The sequence below is a fragment of the Canis aureus genome, chromosome 4 (assembly GCF_053574225.1).
Source record: "Canis aureus isolate CA01 chromosome 4, VMU_Caureus_v.1.0, whole genome shotgun sequence".
NCBI classification, from domain to species: domain Eukaryota; kingdom Metazoa; phylum Chordata; class Mammalia; order Carnivora; family Canidae; genus Canis; species Canis aureus.
The window spans coordinates 52,294,774-52,322,315 of NC_135614.1; the positions used below are offsets into that span (position 1 = coordinate 52,294,774).

Below are 27,542 nucleotides of genomic sequence, written 5' to 3' on the forward strand. Positions count from 1 at the left end.
TGGCATTTCCTCTGCTGGCTTCACCTGTGCTCATTCATACAGCTGCTGGAGGGTCTGGGACGGTCTCATTCATGTGGCTGAGAGTTGGTGCTGGCTGTAGCCTGGGCACCTCTCTTCTCCTTATGGCCTCTCCACCTCCACCAGGCTAGATCTGCTCCCTTACATGGTGGTCCAGCATGGCACTCTGAGGGAGGAGGGTGGAAGTTGCAAGGCCTCCTGTGGCCTCACCTCGGAAGACATACACATAGACCCAGTGTTATTGAGATATAATTGACATATATTAGTTTAAAGTATATAAAAATTGGGATGCCTGGGTGACTCAGTAGCTGAGCATCTGCCTGTGGCTCAGGTCGTGATCCTGGAGTCCCGAGATCGAGTCCTGCATCGGGTTCCCCGCAGGGAGTCTGCTTCTCCCTCTGCCTATGTCTCTGCCTCTCTCTCTGTGTTTCTCGTGAGTAAATAAATAAAATCTAAAGATAATAAAGTGTATAAAAATCATTTGATACATGTACATACTGTTAAATGATCATCACAGTAAGTTTAGTTAACATCCATCACCTTTACTATATTTTTTCTAGTGATGAGAACTAAGGTCTACTCATTCAGCAGCTGTCAGATGTAGAATATGTTGTTAACTACAGTCACCATGCTGTACATTACATCTCGGGACCAATTTATAGCTGGAAGTTTGTGCCTTTTTTTTAAAGATTGTATTTATTTGAAAGAGAGACAGAGAGCATGAGTGGGGAGGGAGGCAGAGGGAGAGGGAGAAGCAGACTCCCTGCAGAGCAGGGAGCCCGACCTGGGGCTGGATCCTAGGACCTCAAGTCTATGACCTGAGCCAAAGGCAGACACCTAACCGACTGAGCCACCAGGTGCCCCTGGAAGTTTGTACTTTTGACCACCTTCACAAGTGTCACCCACCCCTGTCTCTGGTAACTACCAGTCTGTTCTTTGTGTCTATGAGTTCGGCTTTTTTAGATTCCACATGTAAGAGGGATCATACAGCATTTGTCTTTTTCTGCCTGGTTTTTTTCACTGAGCGTAATGCCCTCAAGGTTTATCCATGTTGTTGCGAATGGCAGGATGTCCTTCTTCATACGGCTGAATATTATTCTGTTGTATATAAATACCATCTCTTCTTTATCCTTTCATCTCTCAGTGGACACTGGGGTTATTTCCCTGTCTTGTCTGTTGTAATTAATGCTGCAGTGCACGTGGGGGTATGGATAACTTCAAGATAATGTTCCCTTCTTGGTTTTCCTCCCTTTCCTGCCTTCTCCCACTTACCAGTCTTTCCTTGGCTCACCTCCCAAGCAAACTGTTTCTGAGGGAATCCAAGCTAACAGCCTGTTGATGGGGTTTAAACCCAGTGCTGAGGGCAGTGGGGAGCCATTGTAGGGCTTTTCTACATGTGGGGGGACAGGATCAAATTTGCAAGATCATTCTGACTCTGGCTGTCTGACCCCTGACCAGTCTTGAGATTGAATCAGGGAGGGCCAGAGAGGGGGAGAGGGTTGGGGAGAGGGCTCCCATATTCCCCAGGCCCCCACTGCTGTCGCTGACTGCCGTTAAACACCTTCTATGTTGTACATGCTGGCCTGGATATCGGATATGCATTCTCTTGTCGTCTCTGACAAAAACCTTATGAGGTTTAGGTTCCGTTTTACAGGTATAAGCACTGAGGCACAGAAAGGGTGAGACACCTGTGCACGATCACACAGCTGGAAGTGATGGCTTGGAGATTCAAGCCCAGGTGAGTCAGATCCAGAATGTAGGCAGTTAGTCCCCTTGGCAGTGGGGCCTTTTGGCTTTCTGTCCTCCCTGCCAACACTGTCCAGGCATTTTAAGATGGGCCTTTCCCCCCTGGCGAAGTGCCGTCTTCTAATAACCTCTGCTTCTCCCCCAGGTAAGTTCGAGGACAGGGAAGACCATGTACCCAAGCTGGAGCAGATAAACAGTACGAGGATCCTGAGCGGCCAGAACTTCACCCTCACCAAGAAGGAGCTGCTTAACACGGAGCTGCTGCTCCTGGAGGCGTTCGGCTGGAACCTCTGCCTGCCCACGCCCGCCCATTTCCTGGATTACTACCTCTTGGCCTCCGTCAGCCAGAAGGACCACCACTGCCACAGCTGGCCCACCGCCTGCCCCCGCAAGACCAAAGAGTGCCTCAAGGAGTATGCCCACTACTTCCTAGAGGTCACCCTGCGAGGTGAGGCCTGACAGCGGGGCCTGTTACCCCTTCCCCACCCACACAGGGCTGGGATCACTTGGCACTGACAGACACGTCCACCCACGGAGTCCCTATGGACCAGGGCCCGTCCACCCAGAGCACTGCCACTTTGCAGGGCATACACAAAGGAGGGGCAACAATTTTCCCAGTGTGTTGCCAATACTATGTAAAAGACAGTTGGCAGCTTATGTACTACAGTTGGCACCCTACAAACTTACTAATCACCTGCTGATTTTTCTTACAGTAACTTGGTCCATTGCAAATGATCTAAATAGGACAGATTTGCCAGTAGGTTGTCCCAGAAAAGCTATCATACAGATAGGGTGGGGCAGGGGTTATGTTTTAGTAATAAAGTTTAGCAATAAAGTTACCCTTTTAAAGTTTGGGACTTTATTTGAATCCCCGTCTTCCCACTGTCTTAAAATCTAGGTATTAGGTAAAATACAAGGTCAGAAATAGCATCGATGCAACCACCCGATAACTCACCACAAACCAAAATGGTCCCGAGTAACAAGACAATCATCAATTATGATATCAAGCATTAATTGAGCATTTACATGCACCAGCCACCTTATTTTAGTTCTTTGGGTATGGGTATATGATGTCATTTGAATTTCACAATGACTCCACATGCAAATCACTTCTGTTATTTTCATTTTACAAATCCGTTTCCTTAACGGATGCTCAAGAGCTGAAGTAACTTGAAGTACCCGAGGTCATTGCTAAGATTTGAATCTGAGGAGTCTGAGTTGGTGACGGTGCCCATAACCATAACGCCACCCTGCTTGACTCCTGCTTTAACAGGCAAACGTTGAAGTCATCAGAAATCATGAGCAATGTAAGATGGAACGATAGATAATACACTGATAACCAGCGTCATTCACGAAAATCATGGGAATTTGAACAATTTGCCTTTGCACACAAGTAGTGCCAGCTTTGCTGTGTTGCTGGACATCTTTGTAGGACATTGAGATTCATTTCACAACATACACACATACTGAAACATCACGGTGTACACCTTAAATATATATCATTTCTATTTGCCAGTCATATGTCAGAAAAGCAGGGGGTGGGGGACCTGACGGAAGGTCCTCCGTAAACATAAGTTCAGTGCTAGTTTTAGTTGGGAATATCAGATGCTTGTGACCATGCATTCATCATTCATTCATTCAACAGATTTTTATTACGTGCCGACTGTAGGCCAAGCTTTGTTACTATTAGTAAGTAGCCTGTAGTCATCACCCGAAACAGAAGCCACTGCAATGGTGTGTCATTCCCCCTAACAGCCCAAGAAAGGACATGTGTTTTGTGGTGCTGTTCCTAGCCCATCAGCGAGCCCCTTGCAGCTCCCTGGAAGCTCTGGGTGAAATTTTGAAAATCATTAGACTGGCACTAGAAATCCCAGACTGAGCACCAAGGTGTTTAAGATTCAGGAGTGGAACTTCACGCTGTTTCTGATTTTTCATCTGTGCGTGTGTGGCAGTAATGAACAACCTTGAACCTAATCCTTTGTCTGCCAGTTCTCAGGAGGTGCAGGGCAGGAGGGGCATTGGGACCCTAGAGCGAGGCTTTATGATGCCGACTCCTATGGTTCTCTTTCAGATCATATTTTCTACAAATTCCAGCCTTCTGTGGTTGCTGCAGCCTGTGTTGGGGCCTCTAGGATCTGCCTTCAGCTTTCTCCCTACTGGACCAGAGACCTACAGAGGATCTCAAATTACTCTCTGGAACATCTCAGCACGTGCATTGAAATCCTGCTGGTGTAAGTTGCGTCCCTAATCTTTCTGTGTTTCTAAAATATCGAGACACTTGCTCTGGAGACCCACCTTAGGCAATTTTTCAGGGTTGAAGGGTCATGGTGTTTCCTCCGGATAGCGTGTCACGTAAAGTCAGCCATGACGACTCCTGATAGAAGTGAGGTTTGCAGAGTTGGTCCTTCCTATTTTGGGCAGCTTTTGGGTTTGCAATTTTAAGGTCAAGGGGTTGGAGAGGAGAGAGGCTATGTGCGTACCCTTCTGACAATCTGGGCTGTCTGCTCTGAGTCCCATTGTATCAGTCCTATGGATGATTACACTGAGTGATTACACTCATAAGCTACTTTTCTCTCTCTCTTTCTTTTTTAAAGATTTTACCTATTTACTCATGAGGGACATAGAGAGGCAGAGACACAGGCAAAGGGAGAAGCAGGCTCTCTGCAGGGAGTCCAATGTGCGACTCGATCCCAGAACTCCAGGATCACACCCTGAGCCGAAGGCATACTCTCAGCTGCCGAGCCACCCAGGCACCCCTAAGCTGCTTTTCTCAGACACGGCCACAAAGCTGACCTCTTAGCCAGCTAAGCCCAAAGTGGCTTAACATAAGAAGCCACAGCCTCCTTGCAGGGGTCCCTGGGAATCTTGGTGAGGACATGTTGAGTGTATCAGAGAAGGTGCATAAGGGCAGCAGGACCCAACACCATGAAGGTGTTCAGCGGTGACCACAGGGAGGAGACAGAGGGGACAGAGAACTCCAGGCTGGCTGCACCCTGTCCCTCTTCCACCCAACAGGTGGCAGCATCTTCTAGATGCCAGCCCTCCTCACCACGGGGCGGCCCCTTTGGAAAGCTGCCTCCCTGTGTGGGAGGCTTTGCCTGTGGCTAGCTGCCTTTGTCTCATTACCCGCCCTGCTCCCTGGGCCTTGTTTTAAATCTGCGTTTGCTGTATAAGACTGATGGATCACTGACCTCTATCTCGGAAACCAGTAATAAATTATATGTTCATTAATTGAATTTAAATACATTTTTTAAAAATTGAAAAAATAAATAAATGAATAAATAAAAGCCGTGTTTATTGAAGGTGCCTAAAACTAGGGCATATATGGTCTGATCTGAATGCAGATAGGTGCCCCCAGATTCTTAGCCACCAGTCCTGCCTCTTCACCGTGGTGGTGGCTCCGGGCTGGCCGCCGTCTCAGAGGCACAGCCTCAGTGTCCTCCTGTCTGAACCTAAGCCTCTAATGGATGAATGGATTTGTTATTTCAGAAAGCTTTATGGGGGCAGCCCCAGTGGCTCAGCGGTTCAGCGCCACCTTCAGCCCAGGACCTGATCCTGGAGTCCTGGGATCAAGTCCAACATCAGGCTCCCTGCATGGAACCTGCTTCTCCCTCTGCGTGTCTGTGCCTCACTCTCTCTCTCTCTCGCTCTCTCTCTCTTTCTCTGTCGCTCATGAATAAATAAATAAATAAAATCTTTGGAAAAAAAAGCTTTATGGGAAGCTTTTTTTTTTGTTTTTTGGATGGAAGTAAACCTGTTGTCCCGTTTTCAGAAGGTGACACTTAGGCCCCCCGGGTGGCTTGCTTAAATCTGTTTAGAGGTGCCTTGAAGGCAGAGACTGTGCTCACCTAAGTGCCAGGCCCTGTGTTGGGTGCTGGGGATGCAGTGATGAGCAAGAGCAGAGGGCCCCTCCCCCCTGGAGCTTGCGCTTGGCACGAGAGGCTGGGAGATAACCCAGAAATTATCATCTGGGAGGTTGACCCCTGAGATGGTGCAGTGTAGCGGCTTGAAGAACAGCTAGGCTAGACTCGAGGGGCCAGAAAGGGTTTCCATAGGAAGCAGATCCAGGCGTGGGATCCAGACCCAAGCCTGGATCTGCGGTCTCAGTCCAGTGAGAGAGCAGCAGGGGCAGTGCTGTAGGCAGAGAGCATGGGCTGGACCAGCCCTGAGGTCCTGACACCCAGATCTCAAATCCCACTTAGGGGCAACCTCAGGGGTCTCCTGCTATGGCCTTTGACCGCAAGTCTCACCCAGGTCCTTTCCTTTCAGAGCTTATGACAACGTCTTCAAGGACGCCGTCGCGGTCAAAAGTCAGTCCCTGACAATGGTGCCCAGCAGAAGCCCTGCGCCCACCCAGGTGCTGTTCCAGCCGCCCACCTACCCCACCCTCAGCCAGCCAGCAACGACGCCAGCCCTCGCCCAGTTCCAGACCCAGACCCCCGTGCAGGACCTCTGCTTGGCCTATCGGGACTCGCTGCAGGCCCACCGCTCCGGGAGCCTGCTCTCGGGAGGCTCTGGCTTATCCCTCCACACCCTGTACCCCACTCTCCAGCCCCTGGACGTGTGTCCCATGTCCCTCCCCGCGCCCCTCAGCGTGCAGATGGCCATCACGGCGGAGCCCAGGCACTGCCTTGCCACCGCCTACGGAAGCAGCTACTTCAGCGGAAGCCACGCGTTCCCCACAGGCTGTTTCGACAGATAGGGCACCTCCGGGCCACACAGGGAGGTCTTGGAGACTCACCTGGGCAGAGGAAGAGGACACAGGTGAGGGGAGCTCAGCCGAGTGAGGCAGTGGGGAGGCCATCCCCACAGAACCTCGTTGACCTTGGACACAGGGTTCATGTTCTTTTTAAATAAAGCTGACCCAGAGCAAAAGTCAATGACACCCCTCCCCTGAGAGAATTCTGAAAAATGTCTTCCACGTGTGTAGCTGGGGTGCAGGAGGACTGGCTCAGCCACCATCCTCTGGAGGAGAGGCCCGGTGATTGAGAAAGACCTGGGAAAACAGATGCCAGGAGACTGGAAACTGGATGCAGACCACCGGCCCATGCACGTGTTTGGTTTTTAGCATTAGAGACATCTTTATTCCTTGCCAGCGGCAGCTACACTGAAAAAAGAAGGGACTGCCTGATGTGTTCTCAGGACCCCCAGCAGATGCTGTATTGGGTGCTCTTTCCCTGGCTCCCTCCAGCGGAGCCTGCGTGCGTGCGTATGCCTGAGTGTCTGCCCTCCGAGGCGTGGGGTGGGTGGCTGTCTTGCCTTTGTTGTCAAACCTAAGACCTTATTTGGCCTTTTAGATATTTCACATGCTGCTGCTTCCTGAAGTGACCTAGCTTTCTGTTCAGTAAGATATCTTGTTTACATACTGTATCAGGGATTTTGTGATACTTGAAAATTCCTTAGGAGAAAAAAAAACAAAAACAAAAACGTCGATTGCCACACTGCCTGTCCCACACAAGGGCTGTAAGTTTGAACCCAGCTTGTGACAACAGTTTTGTTCTCAAAAGCATATGATTGGGAAGAGCCACTTTCCAGGCTCTTAGTTCCAGAAGATTACATGTCTTGGATGCCATGTTCACCTTCGAACTTCAGCAACCACCCAGAGGAAAAGGTGGTTGAAAGGGAGACAAAGGTTTATAACTAACGACCCCCACCTCCCTCCCTCCCTCCACAGCGTGCTTATGGTGCATGAGGTTAAACCTAGCCTTGGCTTTGAGTTTGGCTAATAGGGAAGGCTAAAAATGTAGAATATTTGCTCTCTGCCAGCTGGATTTGGGGAGCAGGGCATGTACGTGGGTACATGTCACAACCACTGATGGGGCATGTGATTGGTTGGATCGAAAGCCAGTATTTGGGTACCCGCAGCGAAAGGGCTCTCAGGAAGACTCTTGTATCCATGTGCAATATGTTTTTATGCTGACTTGTGGCTTGTGCTCGTTGTATTTTTTTGGTTGGTTCGGGGTCAGGGGGACACATTGTTCACCCATCAGAACTGGGAGGTGCAAAGAACCATAGAAGCATTTTTTTGTTTGTTTGAAGAAGAACCATCTTGATTTTCTTGGCTGATTTGCCAGTCCAGGAGACTGGCTCGGGGACTGCCAGGAAGGCGGCTGCTGAATTGGATCCGAAGGTGATTTTCAGAGCAAATGAAAGCTTCAACATGGAAGCAGAATTAAGAAGAGGTGACGTGGATGAGGTGCTACTGCCACTTTGTCGCACGAGTGTGGAAAAACCACACGTTCATTTGTTGCTTATCTCTTTTTTTCCTTTGCCAACCTTCTATTTATGTGAGACTAGTTTGGATTCCAAGTTAATGTGTCTGTCTATTCTGGGACTGGGGCTTGTGAGGGGGACCCCCACCGTAGAACCTCACAGCCAGCCCAGCACCCAGAAAAAGGCATCCTGCAATAAACATATCACCTGCTCTTGGTCTCTGTTCTCTTCTTGGCCTTGTCCTCTCAGCTAGCCCCATGGGTGTCTTCTGCTCCTGCCCAGAGGTTGTGTGGGGCTGGACAACACAACACTGGCTCCAGGGGAGCTGGGTGCTGCTCTCTGAGCCGGAGCTGGGCCTCGCTGGCGACACCCGCAGCAGCAGTAAGGCTCGACAGCCCAGTTCTACCACTGTTCAAGGTTCTCTCTCCACAGAAACAGAACCCATTCTATCGGTAGCCAGAGATCTATTTTAAGGAATTGGCTCACAGGGTTGGGGCTGACAGGTTAGGAATTTGTAGGGCAGGCCAACAGGCTGGAAATTCAGGTAAGAGTTGGATGTTTCAACTGAGTCCAAAATCTAGGGTAAGCCAGAAACTCAGGACTTCTGTTACATGCTTTGGGGGCAAAACTCCTCCAGGGAACCTGTTTTTGCTCTTACAGCCTTCACCTGACTGCATGAGAACCCCCTCCCCACCCCCAATGTGGAAAGTAGTCTCCTTTATTTAAGGCCTGCTGATCATAAATGTTCATTGCATCTACAAAATGCCTTCACAGCAACATCTGGACTAGTGTTTGATTAAACTGTATACACAGCCTAGCCAAGCTACCATGTAAGATTCACCACAACCACTTACTAGTTGTCAGGAGGCAGTTGACTCAACTGCTCTGAGCCTCAGTCTTCTCACCTGTTAAAATGGGGTTGCTAACACTTGCTTCATAGGGGTTCTCATGAGGGTTAAGCAACATAATGCACGTCAAAACCAAACGTAAAGTCTACTTCAGGATGCACCATTATTTTATGTACCTGTAAGAATTAAAGAATTTTCCTTGCCAGGGAAACTGGCACAGTGCTTAAGATACTGCTGATTAAATATTGCATTCTTTTTTCAAGAATGTTAAAATGTAAATCTATGTGTATCACAGAATCCGTGGATCATGATGTCAGCAATTATGGAAAGTGTCAGACTCTTTCTGCAAGAAAAAGAGCCCCACCCTCCGCTCTCCCAGGTTCCTGCAGGAGAACCATCCTGGGGACATGATGCCAGTGTGGAGTCGAGTGGCTCTCGCTAAGCACCAATGCCTTTAGTTGGGACGGGGAGGTGTGGGGAGATGCCACTGAGGGCAGGCAGCTCATGTCCAGCCCCAGGAGGTGTTTGGGAACGGCGTGTGTTAGCAGGCAGGGCAGGGCTGGGGGCAGTACTCATGTTTGCCATGTGCAGGCCAGGTGAGGCAGGAGACTCTAGGTTTGGGGGGGTATTCGGTGACAAGGCAGGTCACAGATTTACCAAGAACATCCACTTCACTACCCCTCTGTGTTAAGGCCTCGGTTTCTCCACCTGTTCCCATAGAGCTGGTTGAGTTGGGTGGTTTTGAGCTTAGGAGGGAAACTGAGCCACAGAGGGCCCCCTGCCCTTCCTCCACCAGAGGGATCCACTTGTCCTTCCACACACGGGCATTCCTTGTTCGGTTTTGTTAGTTCCCGTGCTGGCCAGTAGTTCGGAAAGCTTGAAAAGGCACAGAGATGACCTTAAAGGCCTCTCTAGGACTGACTTTTCCTACTTCAGAGATTTTCAAACCACTGAGCAAGCTGCGCAATGACCTGGAGCCCTCTCCGAGAGGAGCAGGGCCTGGGGGTCTGCATTTCTAGCTGGCTTCCCGGTGATTCAGATGCAGGTTTTCTTTGAAGTTCCAGTGGAGGACTTCATACGGGACCTGGTTTCTGGCCTGAAGGACAGAGTAAGGAAACTGCATCCCAGTCAGTTTCTGAGCCACCTGAGCTCCGGACGTAGACTTAATTCCATACTTCGTTGCTCTTTGTTCTATGCAGTATTTCTTTTGCCGAGCCGTGTGAAGGGCTGGGACGGGCTGGGACGTGCAGACCGTTTTCCAGGGAGAGCCTGCTTGCCTTCTGGTTTAACATCCTAAGCGCCTGGATGAGGGTCGGGGGTCAAGGTTCCACTTCCTCGTGCCTTTTGGGTTTATAGTCCATCTCTCCAAAGCCACCTACCTGTTCTGTCATTTCTCTTCTCCCTTGATCCCTCGAGGACACGTGGCAATGTCTGGAGACATTTTTGGTTGTCACCACTGGGGTGGGGGGTGGAAGGCATACAGTGGGTAGAGGCCAGGGATGCTGCTGAATACCCTACAACCCAGGACGGCCCCCACAATAAAGAACTGTTGAGCCCCAAATAACAACACTAGGAATATTAAGAAACCTCAACACATTACCTCCCAAAGAGATCTCTGTAATAACCTTAGTCACTCATTACCCTTTTTATTTTCTTCATAGCTGTTAAACCCATCTGAAATGATCTTGTTAGTTTTCTTTACTTGGTTTGATGGCTCTGCCCGAAATTACTTTCCCTCAATAGAATATAAAGAATATTACCACCTGGTGATGGTGGCATTAATCATAGCAGCTGGTATTTACTGAGTGTTTACTGTGTATAAAGTGCTACGCTAAGGAATTTGCTCCAATTTTTGATAATCACCCGAGTAACACTAAAAGGTAGGATTGTTATTAGCTGTGTTGTACAGAACAGAGAATAGGGGGCGTGGAGAAGTTATTTGCAGCAGAGCAGGAAGGAGCCACACCCTGGGACGCCTGGGTGGCTCAGTGGTTGACCATCTGCCTTTGGCTCAGGGTGTGATCCTGGGGTCCTGGGATTGAGTCCCGCATCAGGCTCCCTGTAGGGAGCCTGCTTCTCCCTCTGCCTGTGTCTCTCATGAATAAATAAATAAAATCTTTAAAAAAAAAAAAAAAGAAGAAGAAGAAGAAGCCACAACTCATACCCAGGCAGTCTGCATCTGCCCTGTCGCCTTGTTGTACCTCAGTCAAGGGTTTTGAATGAGTGAAAGGCTCCGTGACTGTCCCAGCTGGCCATCTCACTCACCTGGTAGGAAAGACATGACAGGATAATGGATACGGGTTCATAAAAGAAAAGAGTTGCCAGGCATTCATGCTCCTGATTTACGGGGTGGCAGGCGTGCTCTCAGAGCGTGCTCACCAACGGGCAGAAATGCAGGAACAGAGCTTCTTGTACATCTGCCACAGGCTAACGTGATTTACGGCTCCATCTGTCTCCTCCAGCAAGCTCTGGTCTGGGAGGGGTTCCCTGAACCCCATCTGTGAAGGTGGTGATCTCGGGCTGACTCTAGCGGTCCCTGGCCCCAAATGCCTAGCAAAGACTTACCAGCCTCATTCACCCCATTCTCGGTTCCTAAGGGAAGACCTCTGTGACTTGAATTTCAGCAGCAAGGCCAGAGCATTTCGCAGGAGTCTCAAATCCAAATACACACTAGGATCGGGCAGGAAGGTAGTGAATCCAGCTGGGTGATCAAGAGTGACCTGGTGGTTGCTGCACTGAAACCAGTATCTCCCTAGAGGATATGGCTTCTACTCAGCTGTGGTCAACTATTACTTTCTAGGGGCATATGCTCTGCAGTGCTGAACCTTCAGATGTCCAGAGCAACTAGAAATCTATACTTTCCAGGAAAACTACTAATTTTTCACTTAATTTCAAAATTAAATTTAAAAAAAACACAAGAGAAGATCAGTAAAACACATTGTTAAGTTAGAATAGTTCTTGGTCTGGAAGAAGCATGAAACTTCTAGTATATAGACAAGAACACTGGGCCTGGGGTGCCTGGATGGCTCAGTGGTTGAGCATCTGCCTTTGGTTCAGGTTGTGGGATCAAGTCCCGCATCAGGCTCCCTGCATGGAGCCTGCTTCTCCCTCTGCCTGTGTCTCTGCCTCTGTGTGTGTGTGTCTCTCATGAATAAATAAATAAAATCTTAAAAAAAAAAAAAAAAGAACATTGGGCCTCAAAGGTGGAAGGTCTGAGCTTGCTCTTAGCTTGATGACCTTGGAAAAAGCCACCTCCCTATTCTCAGCCTCTGTGTCCTCATTTATAAGGTGGAATGGCTGTCAGCTTGGGCTACGCTTCAGGTTTATGGTAACAAAGCATGGAATACATAGTATCATTATTCAAGGGTGAATTCTATGAGAAAGAGTGTAAATAAGGGGGCCTCTCCCTCCTCTGGGGACTCGGGTGAGTCTCTGAGCTTCTCTTCTGACCTAGCTCTAGCTTCTAAGGAAAAACACAAGTGGTCTGGCTTCTGCTGGGCCAGCTCTGACCAGTGTTCTCCCAGAGGCACAACGGGCTGGACACACAGAAAGGCATGCCTTCTGCAAAAATGGGAGCACTGGGACTGGAACAGTGTCCAAAGTCATGTGTGGCTGGGGAGCACTTCACAGTGAGAGTTCTCTGGTCTTCCTACCGAAGAGCACAGTCCAGCATGTCTAGGGTAGCGCCTGGGCTATCCTTTTAGGAGGACCCTCAGGAGATGCTCGTGCACAGGCAGGTTTGGATACTTCTCCCTCCTTTAAATCTCTGACCCTGTGTGTGCCCCTTCTCCCCAGTAGAACCACCAAGAGGAGCCCTTATAGCTGTTTAGTGAACACTTACGACATTCTAGGGCCTGTATATATGTGACACTTAAATCATGCTCTCTCCCCCTCCCCCCCCCCCCCCCCCCCAGTCTTTTCCCATTCTCACACCACCACCAAGAGCTAGTATTGCTACTACCATTTTCCAGAAGAAGACACAGGGGTTCAGGAAGGCTCCGGGTCTGAATATGAGCGAGGGGTAGGGATTGGTCTCAAATTTAGAAATGCCTGATTGAGGAGTGCCCTGTAGCCACCAATGCCATGTCATCCCTACATGACACATACACTCTGCCACCAAAGCCCAACCACTCAGGATCTCATTGTCCACCCTTCGCCCCGCCTCCAACAAACACTCACTCCTCCGTGTTCCCAGGGCAGCAGCTGGGGTGTGTGGAGCACCACCCAGTGGTGTTTGTTCTTTAAAGTTGCTTTGGAAAGCTCCTGCTTCACCAGATGACTTGGAGGGAGCGGAGCAGTTGCCCTGGCAGAGTGAAAGAGACGACTCCCAAGAGTCAGAGTGAAGGTCACCACGAGCCTGGGGTAAAGGGCACCCGGACTGAGGCCTGTGGAGTGGGGAGTCACCACGGCATCTTGAACAGTGCAGCAAAATGATGGGGCTCCTCTAACTTTTTGGAAGCCAGGAACATGGGTTTTCACCCTTTATCCTTGCATCCCCCTCATGACCCAGAAAGGAAAGGTCTTATTGGTCCGTTGTACACACGGACAAAGTAAGACTTCCAGAAATCCAGCAGCTGGTGCACGTGACTTGAGTCAGTGAAGGAGGCAGCTAACCCTCTCATCACGCTGGTTGAGAATGGTGGTGATGATGGAGGTGATGGCGGTTGGTCACGGTGGCAGCAGCTAATATGTCGTGAGCTTGCAGGGTGACAGCTCTATCAGGCAAGTACAATTACCCCTATTTTCAGATGAGGAAACAGGCTCATAGGAATGGATGAACATACCCCAAGGTGACACAGCTTCCAGGCAGTAGAAAAGGGATTCGAACCCTGGCAATGTGTCTCCAGAGTCCAAGCTCTTAACCGCTGTCCCTTCTACTGGCTGAGGACACTTCCCCACCAAGATGCCAGCAAAATGGATGCTTTACTCCAGCTCACCTTACTCCATCTACCCACACTGTTCTCAGAGACTCACTCTCTGCTGTGTACTGTAGACACGTCTTCCCCTCTCTGAGCCTCTGTTTCCATGTCTGTGCAATAGAATTTAAACTAGCTGAGCTCTGAGGTCCTCTGAGATCCTATGCGTCTGTGACTCTCTAACAATAGTGGCTTAAGGATTTCTCTCTTGCTAACAATTTGAATTTGTCCTTGAATCAGTTGCCAGAGTAAAAACAGTCTCAACTCTCCTCTCCTCTACCTCCTCCTCTTTCTCCCTCTCCCTACCTCCCTCTCTCCCCTCCCCTTCTCTTCTTCTCTTCTCTCTCCTCTCCCTTCCTCCTCCTCCCTCTCTCTCTCAATCTCTCAATTTTCAGCCTAATTATGGTTAACTCTCTGTTATTTAGAGACTTATTATCCAAGCTCATTATGAGTAATTATTCAGTCTGGAGGGGAAACAGCAACACTGCTAGTTTAATTTAATGCTTACCTAGTTCACTTAATTAGCAATAGGTCTTGGCAAAACGATGGAATGTACGGGGTCCTGGCTTGGTGGGGGTTGGGGAAGGCTGAGTGCTGTTCTTGGGAAGATAAACAAGTTTCAGGGCAGAATGTGGGAGGAGTCAGGAGTGAGCTGCCAGCGAGCTGGGCCATGCCACCTGTCCAGGCTGAGGACGGCCTGTGACACTGGAGGACTGCACATTCCACGGGCTGGAAGGGCCTTGGGTCAGGTAGCACTTACGAAGCACCTGCTATGTGCCAGGCCCTGGGCAAGGCGCTGAGCAAACCTTATTTATTTATTTTTTTTTTTATGATAGTTACAGAGAGAGAGAGAGGGAGGCAGAGACACAGGCAGAGGGAGAAGCAGGCTCCATGCACCGGGAGCCTGACGTGGGATTCGATCCCGGGTCTCCAGGATCGCGCCCTGGACCAAAGGCAGGCGCCAAACCGCTGCGCCACCCAGGGATCCCCAAACCTTATTTCTAATGCCCCATATCTGGGACTTGGGCATTCAAGATAATTGAGATAATCAGCTCTCAGAGCGAGTATGTTCTGTTTTCGGTAGCCTGGCAGTAACTTGATTTCGTCAAGGAAAATGTTGCGCACTTGATGCTGCTCTGTTACATCTCTGTCCTCACCAAGGGAGGCCACAGGCTCAGGGTTTTGGGCAGGCAACGGGATCTAGCTTTGTTCAGTTTTGGCTTTTCTGATAGTTTTCATCTATTTATGGCAAATGATGTTGAAATATAGAAGTGATGTAAAGTTTCCATTGCAGAAAAAATAAGTGAATTGTCATACAGAAAAATATGACGTAAGAAGTCAAGGTGGTGTCGTTGCCAGGGAGGAAGGAGAACAGAAAAAGGACCGTTGGGTGCTCGGGGTGAGGGATTTATCTAGCCAGGGGGCAAGCTGCGCCCCCTCCACTCCCATGCCCCCAACAGACATAATCAAGCAGGGATGACCGAAATCCTGGGTCAGAATCCTGCACTCGGCACCAGGCTCCCACCAGGAGGTCAGAAGGACCCTGTGGACCATCCTTCCCAGCCAGCCAAAGCGCCTTGCAGCTTCTCCCAGGCACCCCTGTGCAAACCAGGACCTTCCAGTCCCTTCTTGTCCCTCTTGTCACTCCCATGGCCCCTTTGCCATCTAATACTCTCTCATTTCTCCTTGGTCCCTCATTCGTCTTTGTGGCCCTCCTTTGTACCACTAGGTAAACTGAGGCCAGAAGGATGCCTCCACAGCCAATTAACAGCAGAGCCACGGCCGTGCTAAAATGCCTTTCTGGCTCAGCCCTGGTATGTTTCTCCTTTGTCTGCCAGCCATGGGGTCCAGCAGCAGGGCCCTTTCCTGGAAGTGCCACTTCTACTCCTACCCACCATCTAATACACCTGTCCTGTGGCCCGTGTGAGAGTCCGTGTGTTACCCTTCCCAAGTGACATGTGTCTCTTTAAATCAAGAGACACAGCTCTGTGTCTCTACCCACAGAGAGGTGGGTGGCAAGGAGGGGTAAGGGTGTATGGAAGTGTGCCCACCGTGCTTCTCGAACACCGCCTTTGGCTACTTCCAGAGGGTCGGGAGTATTGCAGTCCCCAGTCAAGCCTCCCTCTGCCCTGTTGCAGAGCCTACAAGGTTTGGCCTGAGTAGCCATCCTTGGGCCTTTTGCACCCCTTCCCAGCTAGAAACTGCCCCAAGATACCAGAAAACAAAAACAAAGACAAAGAGGTTCAGAGCCAACAGAATGTCTGTTCTTATCCCAGCTTTACTAGTGGCTTTGTGGTCCCGGGGCAGCCCCGCATGCTTGCTCAGGCCAGCCTCTTGCTCACACGCTCATAGGTCACGTTTCCAATGGTGGAGATCTGAAAGAGCAACCAGAACACAGGGAGTCAGTGTGGGAGACCCTAAGTGAGATGGAGCACAGCTGGGGAAGACGGGTGTCCAGTCCCAGCCCTGAGTGGAAGTCAGCAGGTTGCACCATATCTATGAACCTCAGTTTCTCAATTTGTGACACAAGCCTCTGTGCAGACTCAGTGTGGCAAAAGTTCTAAACAGATGTTAGGCTGATGTGGCTCTTCGTAGTATAATCTTCCACCTGTCTGTTCATTGAAGTTCACCTACTCCCAGCACTTCCCATGTGTTCTCCCATTTACTTCTCCCAACAATGCTGTAGGATTATACCCATTGTACAGATGAGAAAACTGAAGTCTAGAGGAGTCAAGTAACCCCTTTAAGATCAAGAGGCCACACTCAGCCTCTGCACCACATAGCATTTACGGGGTCCCTGTATTTGGTGATGGGAAGATAGAGTCCCTGTCCTGGGGGAAGTGTAAGATTTTATGGGAGGTGCAGGCAAGGGGGTGCTGTTTAGTGAAGGCCCACTGTGTGCTGTGTTCCGGGCCCGAGGCCATCAAGACCCACTGGCATGGGACACACAAATACCCTATCGTGAGTTGATCCTGATACCCAACAGAGGAAGCAGCCTTCTCATGGGAAGTAAGTGGGTGGCTGCAAAACATGGAGTTTTGTGTAAGCAGTTTTGTCAAGGGCAGCAGTGTGAAGTGGTGTGTGAAATTGCAAATGGAGCAAGATAGAGTAGAGTGGGGGCTGCAAGCAGGGAGGAGGCTGAGACTTGGTCTAGAGAGAGATGATGAGAGCATGGTGAGCCCGGCCAGGGAGGAGGGATGCCCACCTAATGCACTCCCCATTGGTAGAGAAGGACAGAGGTGACCGGGAAGATTCTGGGCCTCTAGGAATGGGGGATGTGCAACCAAAACAGCTTCTCTCTGGTGCCCAATCTGTGTGCATGTGTGCATATGTACGCACACGCGTGTTCGTGTGTGTGTGTGTGTTGGTGACAACCCTGAGCTCTGGGCACTGCTCATACCATGCAGGCTCCAGAGTCAGGAGCCTCTAGGAATCAGTAAACAGGTTTGTTCAGTTTGGGAAGATTGATCCTCCTTTTGGGCACAACCTACTTCTGGTTCCCCTGTCCTGGGTTCTCCCCACATACTTCACAGGCCACGAGCTTTGCTTCTGGGAGTCAGAACCCACTGGCTGACATTTAATGTAAAAATGTGTCCAAAGCTTTTATCAGATATTCTAAGAGGTCAATTTCTATTGACCTGGCTTATTTCTGACGTGGGACTTGATCCTAGGACTCCAGGATCATGCCCTGGGCTGAAGGCAGACTCTCAACTGCTAAGCCACTCAGGCATCCCAGATTTGTATTTTTTAATTAAAGACCCACTGGGGGACACCTGGGTGGCTCAGTGGTTTAGCGCCTGCCTTCGGCCCAGGGCATGATCCTGGAGCCCAGAGATCGAGTCCTGCATCGGGCTCCCTGCATGGAGCCTGCTTCTCCCTCTGCCTGTGTCTTGCCTCTCTCTGTGTGTGTCTCTCATGAATAAATAAATAATATCTTAAAAAAAAAAAAAAGACCCACTGGCCTGGGAAGAGCTGGCAGAGAGCCTGGTCCTGAAGCCAGCCAGTGGGACCTGCCTCCACCATGAACTAGCTGTGTGGCTTTGGACAAGTTACTTGTTATCTCTGAGCCTCTATGGCCTCTGTGTAAAATGGGAATAATGGGAGGTCACTGAGTCTCTTGGGCCCCTAGACTGGGTTTGAGATGAGGAAAACGAGAAAACAAGAGGGAGAGAAAAAGAGAGAGGGGGGATTGGGGAGCCTTGCGAGGGTAGGCTAGACCCCAGGGAGCTCGGACTCACAAGGGGAGAATGAAGTGTGGAAGAACCTACCTTTTGCTTTTGACTTCACATCCATTTCTTTCACCTGGGGAAAATTCTGGAGCCCCAGGAGAGGAAATGGAAGTGAGGTGAGAGCAGCACCTCCAGTCTGTGTTTATAGAGCAGCAAGTGTGGGAAGGGTCCATCCACAGGGGTGTGTGTGTGTGTGTGTGTGTGTGTGTGTAGATTTCTTAATCCACTTCTTTTAAAAGGTTTGATTCATTGCCAATGTTTAGCAGTCTGGAGATTTGCACAGAAAAGTGCAAATTTCCAGCTTCTCTAGAAAAATCAGAAGGCCAGGCAGGAAGGGCCTGAAGTCCCTTGGGGAAGTGCAACAGCAGGGCCGCTGCCCTTGCAGGGCCCACCGGGACTCTGGGGAGGGGCCCTCGGGCTTCTGCACTCGTGCCCCCAAGGTGGCAGAGTCACTGGCGAGCGTGCATTCCCAGCACTGGCAGAGAGGCTAGGTGGCCTCCAGCTAAGCATTAGCTCCCAGTGCCTCAGTCCCCCCACCTGGAAGATGCAGATAACAATTGCCTCCCTAACAGGTTTATTGTGAAGAGCCAACAAGATGATGTACACTGGGTGCTCAGCACAGAGCCCAGTGCATGGGAAGTGCCCAGAAGCCAGGGCCCAGAGGCCCGTCTCTCAGGGGCCATGGCTGGAGGCAGAAACTTGTTCTCATCACTGTCCCAAGAACCAGCAGGACACTCACCTCCACCAGTTTGTCACCCACAACCTCCGAGGTCTGGTGATAGTTGGGGAAGTCCACCACGATCTTCCCCCCGTCCATGTGCACGGTGGCCTGGAAGAGAAGCAAAACGCTGACCCTTGCTTGGCAGAGGGCCCCCCACAGGCCAGCCCGGGAGGGAGGAAGGGTTCCCAGCAGCTCTCCCAGCTGTCCCCTCTGGGATTTAATTTGCCATGTGGATGTACGATGACATATATCCAAAGATAGAGATAGCACGCACAAGTCACTCAGCCTTGCCGTGCCTCAGCTTTGTCACCTCTAAAATGGGGATGGCAACTGGACCTGCTGCAGAGTTCTTACGAGGATTGGACGATTTCATATGACATGTGGGAAGTGCTTAGAGCGTGGTGAGCCCTCCTTGTCGACTGTGGAGTTAGTTCTATGATCCTCATTGCTAGGATGATGGTGATGTCGCCCAGGATGTGGATTGCGGCATTGTTTGTAATTGTAAACAACCTAAACATCCAGCCTGGACTCTCCACCGGTAAGTAACCTGAATATCTATCAAAGAGGGACTGTCAAATGAATGATAGCCTTTCCTTACTTTAGGATACCGTGCGAGCATTGAAAAGAATAAGGCAAGTCAATACTTGCTGACACAGAACGACATCATGAGAAATTGTTAAATTTTTTTTTAAGATTTATTTATTTATTTATTTATTTATTTATTTATTTATTTAATGATAGAGAGAGAGAGAGAGAGGCAGAGACACAGGCAGAGAGAGAAGCAGGCTCCATGTCGGGAGCCTGACGTGGGACTCGATCCCGGGACTCCAGGATCATGCCCTGGGCCGAAGGCAGGCGCTAAACCACTGAGCCACCCAGGGATCCCCGAAATTGTTAAATTTTTAAAATACACAAGTGACAGGGCACCTGGGTGGCTCAGTGGGTTAAGTGGCTGCCTGCAGCTCAGGTCCTGACCCCAGGGTCCTGGGATGAAGCCCTGCATCAGGCTCCCTGCTCCGTGGGGAGGCTGCTTCTCCCTCTGCCCTTCCTCCCTGGCTCCTTCTCGTTCTCTCGGTCTCTCTCTCTCAAAAATAAATAAATAAAATCTTTAAGAAATAAAATACACAAGAGACAGAATAGGAACATTATGACCACTTATTCTCCACCGTGGCAGCCTACGGGGCAGAATATTCACGGTCACGGTCAGGGGGGATAGAGGGGACCCAGAATGGGTGGGAGACCCGAGGGACCAGGCTCAGGAGGATGAGGAGGGCACCTTCAACTTCTTTCTTAGGTAAGATTGCGGTTTCGAACGCGCATGAATCCGGTTCTAGGGCTGTTCATGTCTAGCCTACACGGAGGTCACGCTGTCTGGAGCCAGGCTGCCTGGGTGTGAAGGCCTGTTGGGCCGTGGGGCCGGGGCAAGCCACCAAGCCCGTGGCTCAGCCCAGCTCCCTCATCTGTAAAATGGGTCCGTAATTGTAGCGACTCGGTAGGAGTCCCCGCATTAACACGTGTGACGTATTCAGCAGGAGTCTGGGCTACACGAAGTGGTAGGCAAATGTTCATTAACATCTTGAACAGTTTCTCTACAGCGTCTGTTATTGATGTAGTGTCAAAAAACTGGGGGGGGGGGTTAAGTTGCCGGGTAATTCAGGCACTTAAGGCTGGAGGCTGGAGGCTGGGTGGGAGAACAGAGGCTCGGCTTGGGGTGCAGCCCCAGGGGACACGCTTGAGACCAGGAAGGGGGGGTGGCCAGTGGCCTCTCACCTTGAACTTCTTGCCCCCCATGGTCTCCATGTCACACTCCGTGCCGATGGTGAACCTGTTGGTCATGGAGTGGCCCCCCGGGTAGTGCTGGGACCAGGTGAAGTTCTGTCCATCCTGCTGCACCTCCGTGACAATCTTGAAGTTTCGGCCCCTTTCGATAGCGTCGCTGGGGAGCCCTGGCCCGGGGACAAGGAGAGGGGTCACGTGGGAGCCGCCTGCCACCGGGGCCCTGGGAGAGGGCTTCCTCCGTGGGGCAGGCCGCGCGCTGGGAGGAGCACATCCCAGCTCCACCAGGCCCCGGGAGCTGGGAGGAGCCACTGCCTCCCTGAGCCTCAGTGTTCCCATCCACAAGATGGGAGATAATAAGGCCCATCTCACGGGGCTGTTGCAGGGATGGAATTAAAGTGATTGTGTCTTGGAAAACTCCTGGTGTACAGCTGACAATACCAGCCGTCCCGCTAACGCAATAACAGACAACTGACACTGTCAAGGTCACAAGGTCTGGAATGAACGGGAGCATCAAGACTGTCTTCTAACGCTCTTGTTTCACAGATTAGGCAGTGAGGACCCCGAGCGGGAAAGGGGCTCCGGGGAGGCTCACAGCAGCCCCTCGTCTACAACGGAGGCTGGCGCCCTTTCAGCACCACCGGGTTGGAGGCGAAGCCAGGTAACTGTTCCTTCGGGGCCACTCCCAGAACTGACTCTTGTCTCCCCAGGGCCCCGGGGCACACCTGCCCTGCTGTCACGGCCTCTCTGCCCACTCGGAGGACCTGTGCTCCCCGCCCCCCCCCCCAGCCCAGGGCCGTCCCCTGACTCTCTACAATGGCACTGCCTTAGACTTAGAGCATCAGGATTTGTGCGGGATTGTCAGGGCCATGGACCCATGTTTGTTGAATGGCCCGATGAACGCATGGCTGGTCTAACCTGGTCTCTGTACTAAACCCTTGGTCCCCTCTCCCCGGGTACCACTCATCATCTCATCGTTGAGTCCTGGGTTCTAATGATCTCTGCCCCTATTTTACAGTGTGACCCTGGGCATGTCGTGCTGAGGCAGCCCATCAGCAGCGTCAGGTTGGCCCTTGCATATAGCAGGTGTTCCCTATACGTCTGAATGAATAAGTTAAACCAATCAAGTCTTCAGCTCACCCACTACCAGCTGTGCGACCTTGGACTAGTAACTCAGCTTCTCTGGGCCTCAAGGAGTTTGGATTCGCGGCCCCAGGCTGGCTGTGACAAACCAGCCCAGGGAAGGGGTGCTCGTGTACTCACTCACCGAGGCGCTTCATGAACTCGTCATAATTCTTGTCACTCTCGAACTCGTACTTGCCGTTGAAGGCCATGCTGCTGGGAGAGCCGGAGGCCAGAGAGCACGGGGACGAGAAAGAATGGCCTTGCGCTGAGGAGCCCAGTGCCCCAGCTTATAAACCCTTCCACATGCTGGGGCTGGGCCCCTAAGTCACCCCATCTCTCCCTGCAGCCCTGAAGAGGAAGCGCTTGCTGTTTTATGACGTGGGCAGGACCTAGAGGAGCAGAGCCCCGAGGTTATTCACCCCGGGGAAGTGCTGGCTGTAAGCACTGCCACTCCCAGCAAGAGCGGTGGCAATGCCATAGCATCTGAGGCCTCATCCACCTCTCCCTCCTGCCTTCCCTCTGTCTTTGCCCTGCCATGCTCCCAACATTCCTTATTTTCTTGTTCACCCCCTACCCCCATTTATCCACCAAAGTGCTTCGAGCACCTACTGCATACAGGACTGGCACTGAGGCAACACGGGTGAATGCAACGTACACCCTCCCCCAGAGAGCAGCCAGTCTAGTCCAGAGACAAAACGCAGGCCTGCAGAGAACCCTCATGCACACTGGATGTGCTGAGTCCCTAGACAAATGCAGATGTGTGACCTGGGGCCCAGGGAAGGAGCAGACCCTGCAGCTGGGGGCAGGGGCATCTTTGTATAGGAGATGGCATTTGATGCGGGTCTGGAAAGAACCATAGGACTTGCATGTTTAGAGAAACAGGGCTGGAGAAGGCAGGGAACACAAGGAAACAATATTCTAGGATGAGGGAACAGTGTGATTAAGCTGGGAAGGGCCATGATGAAAGGAAAAATGAGTCTGGTTGCAGCAAAGAGCGCTTGAAGGAGAAGAGACACAAGCAGGCTGCAGATACTGCCAGCAAGGCGAAGCAGCAGCCCAGGGGCACAAGGAGCAGCTTGGCGCAGGAGCTGCCGGGGTCCACTGGAGACCCGCCACATGCCAGGCTCAGGCCAGGAGCTCCATGTATTCGGACTTCACAACTGGGAGGGCGGGGGTTCAGACCCCAGACCTCCAGCACCGCTACACGCTGGGCCTCCATCTCCCCCTCGAGAACTCCTGCCCTGCCTGTTCGATGGGACTGCTCCCTGGGTCAGACTGACTGACCATGCCTTCTATAAGGACTCTCCTTTTTCTTATTATTAATGATGGAAATTTCTGCGAGTCTGTCACCTTTGGCAGAATCAGCTCTTCATGAACCCCCATCATTTCTTTGGGACTGAGTGGTTCCTGAACTGGTGAAATCCACTTTGCCCCATTTTGCCGATGTTCAATCTCCAGTCTTAGAATTCCTTTCTCCTGCCAGGGTCTTATTTTTAAAAAGTCATAAACACACACACATACACACACCCACATCCTCCTCATCATTATCGTGATCACAGATTTTCTGATAAGTTATATATATTAACATTTCATGAGCCAGAGCAACTAAGTCCTATCAGTTGATACAGATGGCCCTTGATAATGGTTTTTTATCTATCCTACTAAACTTAAAAATGTATACATATGGGGGATCCCTGGGTGGCTCAGTAGTTTAGCGCCTGCCTTTGGCCCAGGGCGCAATCCTGGAGTCCCGAGATCGAGTCCCGCATCGGGCTCCCGGTGGGAGCCTGCTTCTCCCTTTGCCTGTGTCTCTGCCTCTCTCTCTCTATGTCTATCATGAATAAATAAATAAAATCTTTTAAAAAATGTATACATATACTTCTTACATAAATGAGACTATATTGTTCTGTAACCTCATCTTTATACAATGATATGGGTACATGTCTGTATCATGACATATTTCACATCCCTTTTGATAGCTCCAGAATGTTCATATTCTATTGTATGTCACAATTTACATAACCATTGCTGGATCTTCAGGTCATTTATAATCTTTTTCTATGACAAATAACTGAGATAAACTTTTTTTTTTCAATTTTATACCTCTATTTGACAATCAGCAATTAGTTCTTATCTACATTAACTGTCTATAGATTTTCAAAAGTGGTGACAGGTACCCACTTAGGTAACCCACATATAGAGCTTGTTTGGTGAATTTTCCTCCTCATGATGTTTTTTGGACAACCGTACAAAGGATTCGAGGAGATGGAACATTCCTTATTCCCTTGGCCCAGACAGCTTTGTTGAGCTTGGTATCAGTGCACACATCTGGAATTCCCATCTCCTTCATGGCAAATTTCTGGATCTTTTTGAGTGCCCAAGGGGCATGCTTCTCGAAACCCACTCTATGGATGCATTCGTGAATGTCAACGGTGTGTTCTTTGGTAACTACCTTGATGATGGCAAATGGCCCTTCTTGCCATCCTTCTTTGCAGGAGTCATTCTGCCTGGCTCAGGGTTGGAAAGTTAAGATAAACATTCTCACTCACACCTCAGTGTACATGTCAGATTATTTACTAAGGATGAATTTATAGACATGAAACCCCTGGAACAAAGGGGTTTTTGTATTCATATTCATATCTGTAACTCTACCACCTGTCCAAAAGGCTATAGTGGTGTCCATTCAACCTAGAGCATGTGAGGATTTCTCCTCTTTGATACTAATGACGGCGTAACAACAGCAGTAGTAGCTAACATTTATCAGGTGTTTATTATGCATTGGGTACCCTGCTGAGTGTTGTTACACAGATTATCTCATTTATTCTTCAGAAGGACCCTATGAAGTCAGCACCATCATTGTCATCATTTTGCCAAGGAGGAAACAGGGCTTCAGAGAAGTAACTTGCCCAAAGCCACAGAGCCCCTGTGTGTAGTTTCTACTTATTACCAAATGCTTACTACTTAACAGCATTTAAAGACACTTCTGAAAACACTCCATCACTCATCATCCTAACACAGTGTTAATTTTTTTTCTATTTTCCTCCTCCCTCTTTTCACTCTTCTCTTGTCTCTTCTCTCATCCTTGCTTTCTTACCCTAATTATGGCAGAAAAATAATAGCCATAATCACCACCTAAATGCTATATTCCACTCCATTTTTCTTTTTTTTTTTTTTCTTTTTTTTTTTTATTTTTATTTTATTTTTTTCCACTCCATTTTTCTTTGCTCAGCATTAATTTGCAAACACAGTCCCATGTTTCCATAAAGCTGCCATGTTTATTATTAAAAACAGCTGCAGGGCACCTGGGTGGCTCAGATGGTTAAGCATCTACCTTTGGCTCAGGTCATGATCTCCAGGTCCTAGGATCAAGCCTCATGTTGGGGTCCCTGCTCAGTGGGAAGTCCTCTTCTCCCTCTCCCTCTCCCCCTGCTTGTGTTCTGTCTCTCCCTCTCAAATGAATAAATAAAATCTTTTTTAAAAATGGCTGCATAATGTTTGCTGTTGGACTTCTGGGAGGGGAAGTTTACCCCACTAAATGTGAGGCCACAGTGAGCTTCTGATGTAATTTTAATTTTTTTAAGATTTTATTTATTTATTCATGAGAGACACACAGAGAGAGGCAGAGACATAGGCAGAGGGAGAAGCAGTCTCCCCAGAGGGAGCCTGATGCAGGACTTGATACCAAGACCCCGGGATCATTCCCTGAGCCAAAGGCAGACACTCAACCACTGAGCCACCCAGGTGCCCCTGTATATGATTTTTTAAAAAGCATTCCCTTCAACTAAAGTCTCAGGATGGGATTCAAAGTTATGGTATCTGGAACTTTTTTTTTTTTTTAAGATAGATGATGATAGATAGATGATAGATATAGATAGATAGATAGATAGATAGATAGATAGATAGATAGATAATAGGGATGGTGCCTGGGTGGTTCAGCAATTGAGTGCCTGCCTTCAGCGCAGGGAGTGATCCTGGAGTCCTGGGATCGAGTCCCACATCCGGCTCCCTGCATGAAGCCTGCTTCTCCCTCTGCCTGTGCCTCTGCCTCTTTCTGTGTGTGTCTCATGAATAAATAAATAAAACCTTAAAAAAAAAAAGATAGATGATAGATAGATAGTGGCAGTGGGCAGAGGGACAAGAGAAGGAGAAAAGCAGACTCCCCACTGAGCACAGGGGCAGGGCAGGGGCTCGATCCCAGGATTACAAGACCATGATCTGAGCTGAAATCAAGAGTCTGATGTTTAACCAACCAACTGAACCACCCAGTACCCTGGGATTTGGAACATTTTTATAGCTCTTAACATGTTTTGCCAAGTTGTAACTCAACTGGTTTTATATCCAGCTTGTCTGGGTGCTGAATTTGGGAGGATGCAGAGTTTAGACGGTTTTTGGTACTTTCCCCAAACATACTGTCCCCCAACATTTCAAACTATGCCATCTTGAAAATCTATCTCTTTTCATTTTAATAAACTTTATGGTGGAAAGGGCTTTTAATTTTCTTATTATAAAAGTAATTGATGTTCATAGTAGAGAATTTGGGAGGAGCTAATCACAGATAAATTAAGAACTACCTAGATCCCACCAAAGGTTCTTTTTTTAAAATAATAAAATTAATACATATTCATTGTTTAAAAAGACAAACACTCAAAACTGGGTAAAGTAAAAGTGAACGTCCCATATCCCAGTACATTCTCATTTTCAAGAATCAGTTGCTGTTAAATTCAGAGTATAGTCTTCTAGACATTTCCCAGATGCACACAAAAATACTTTTCTTTTTAACAAAAATGAAATCCTAGGATAGTGTTTTATCTTGCTTTTTTTCCATCTAGCAATATATCGTGGACATTAATGGATGTTATTTCTTCATGGAAACTCAAAAATATCCCACTATTAAGAAGGACTTTCCGGGGATCCCTGGGTGGCGCAGCGGTTTAGCGCCTGCCTTTGGCCCAGGGCGCGATCCTGGAGACCCGGGATCGAATCCCACGTCGGACTCCCGGTGTATGGAGCCTGCTTCTCTCTCTGCCTATGTCTCTGCCTCTCTCTCTCTGTGACTATCATAAAAAATAAATAAATAAATAAATAAATAAATAAATAAAAGAAGGACTTTCCAAGGACATCTGGGTGGCTCAGTGGTTGAGGTCTGCCTTCGGCTCAGATAAGATCCTGGGGTCCGGGGATCAAGTCCCGCATCAAGCTCCCTGCAGGGAGCCTGCTTCTCCCTCTGCCTATGTCTCTGACTCTCTCTCATGAATAAATAAATAAAATCTTTAAAAAAAAAAAAAAGGACTTCCCAAATGGATAACTCCACTAATAGAATACCTTATGTCACCTGGCCTAGGTAGGGGAAAACAAAGGAGCATTTGCCATCTTCCTATAAACCTGGGAGGAAAATAATTTCACTGCAGTAATTGGCATGTAAGTTAGATAGAAGGTGACAGCTGGTTGGTGAGCTAGAGAGGCTTAGGGGATGGAGTATAGACTCCTGGACTCCCTTGAGGTCTCTAGTACTGGAGGAAGTATGTACTTTATAGAGTCCCACCTTCATGCCTTTGGCCTGCCTGGAATGACAGCTCACCTTTCATCTGTCTTTCCAAATTCTGTCCTTCCAATTCTACCTCCACTAGGGAGCCTTCTCTTATGATACTGACTTCTAGAGCGTCCCTTGCAGGAATCCCCATAATGTGTACCATCTGCTTGTAATGGCTCACGGGGAGACCTGAGCTTCAGTGTTACCTGCATGAGTCTTCATGTATTAGCTCTGAGACTTTAGATACGCAACTTTCATTCACTCAGCAAACTTAAGCTGAGCACCTGCTGTGCTCTATACTCTGGAAACACCAAGTATCTGCCTTCAAGTCTTGTGGGAGACTCAGGCTAGGAAACAGGTAGTTACAACACAGTGTAATAAATAAGATAAAGGGAGGATATTGTGGGAAAACAGAGCTAG

General features: G+C 49.3%; 2 protein-coding genes and 1 long non-coding RNA gene across 4 annotated transcripts in view; 2 read left to right on the forward strand and 1 right to left on the reverse strand.

The window, feature by feature from the left end:
• The window catches only part of CCNJL (cyclin J like), a 56,024-nt gene extending 47,835 nt beyond the window's left edge, over positions 1-8,189 (forward strand). For both annotated transcript variants that reach the window (XM_077895667.1, XM_077895666.1), the window contains exons 4-6: positions 1,910-2,212; positions 3,836-3,995; positions 6,034-8,189. In XM_077895667.1, the coding sequence (XP_077751793.1) occupies positions 1,910-2,212; positions 3,836-3,995; positions 6,034-6,466 (896 nt within the window). In that variant the 3' untranslated portion in view covers positions 6,467-8,189. The remainder of the gene's footprint in view (positions 1-1,909; positions 2,213-3,835; positions 3,996-6,033) is intronic.
• Positions 8,190-15,999: 7,810 nt separating this feature from the next.
• FABP6 (fatty acid binding protein 6) lies at positions 16,000-21,959 on the reverse strand. Its single transcript, XM_077895668.1, has 4 exons — positions 21,735-21,959; positions 20,462-20,637; positions 18,710-18,799; positions 16,000-16,116 (listed from the first exon to the last, which is right to left on the reverse strand). The coding sequence occupies exons 1-4, from the start codon at positions 21,799-21,801 to the stop codon at positions 16,063-16,065; spliced, it is 387 nt and encodes a 128-aa protein (XP_077751794.1). The 5' UTR covers positions 21,802-21,959; the 3' UTR covers positions 16,000-16,062.
• Positions 17,824-24,749, forward strand: LOC144312717 (uncharacterized). The gene is made up of 3 exons (XR_013378285.1): positions 17,824-19,229; positions 21,014-21,128; positions 21,486-24,749. It is a non-coding gene; the product is annotated as an uncharacterized LOC144312717 (long non-coding RNA).
• Positions 24,750-27,542: the final 2,793 nt, after the last annotated feature.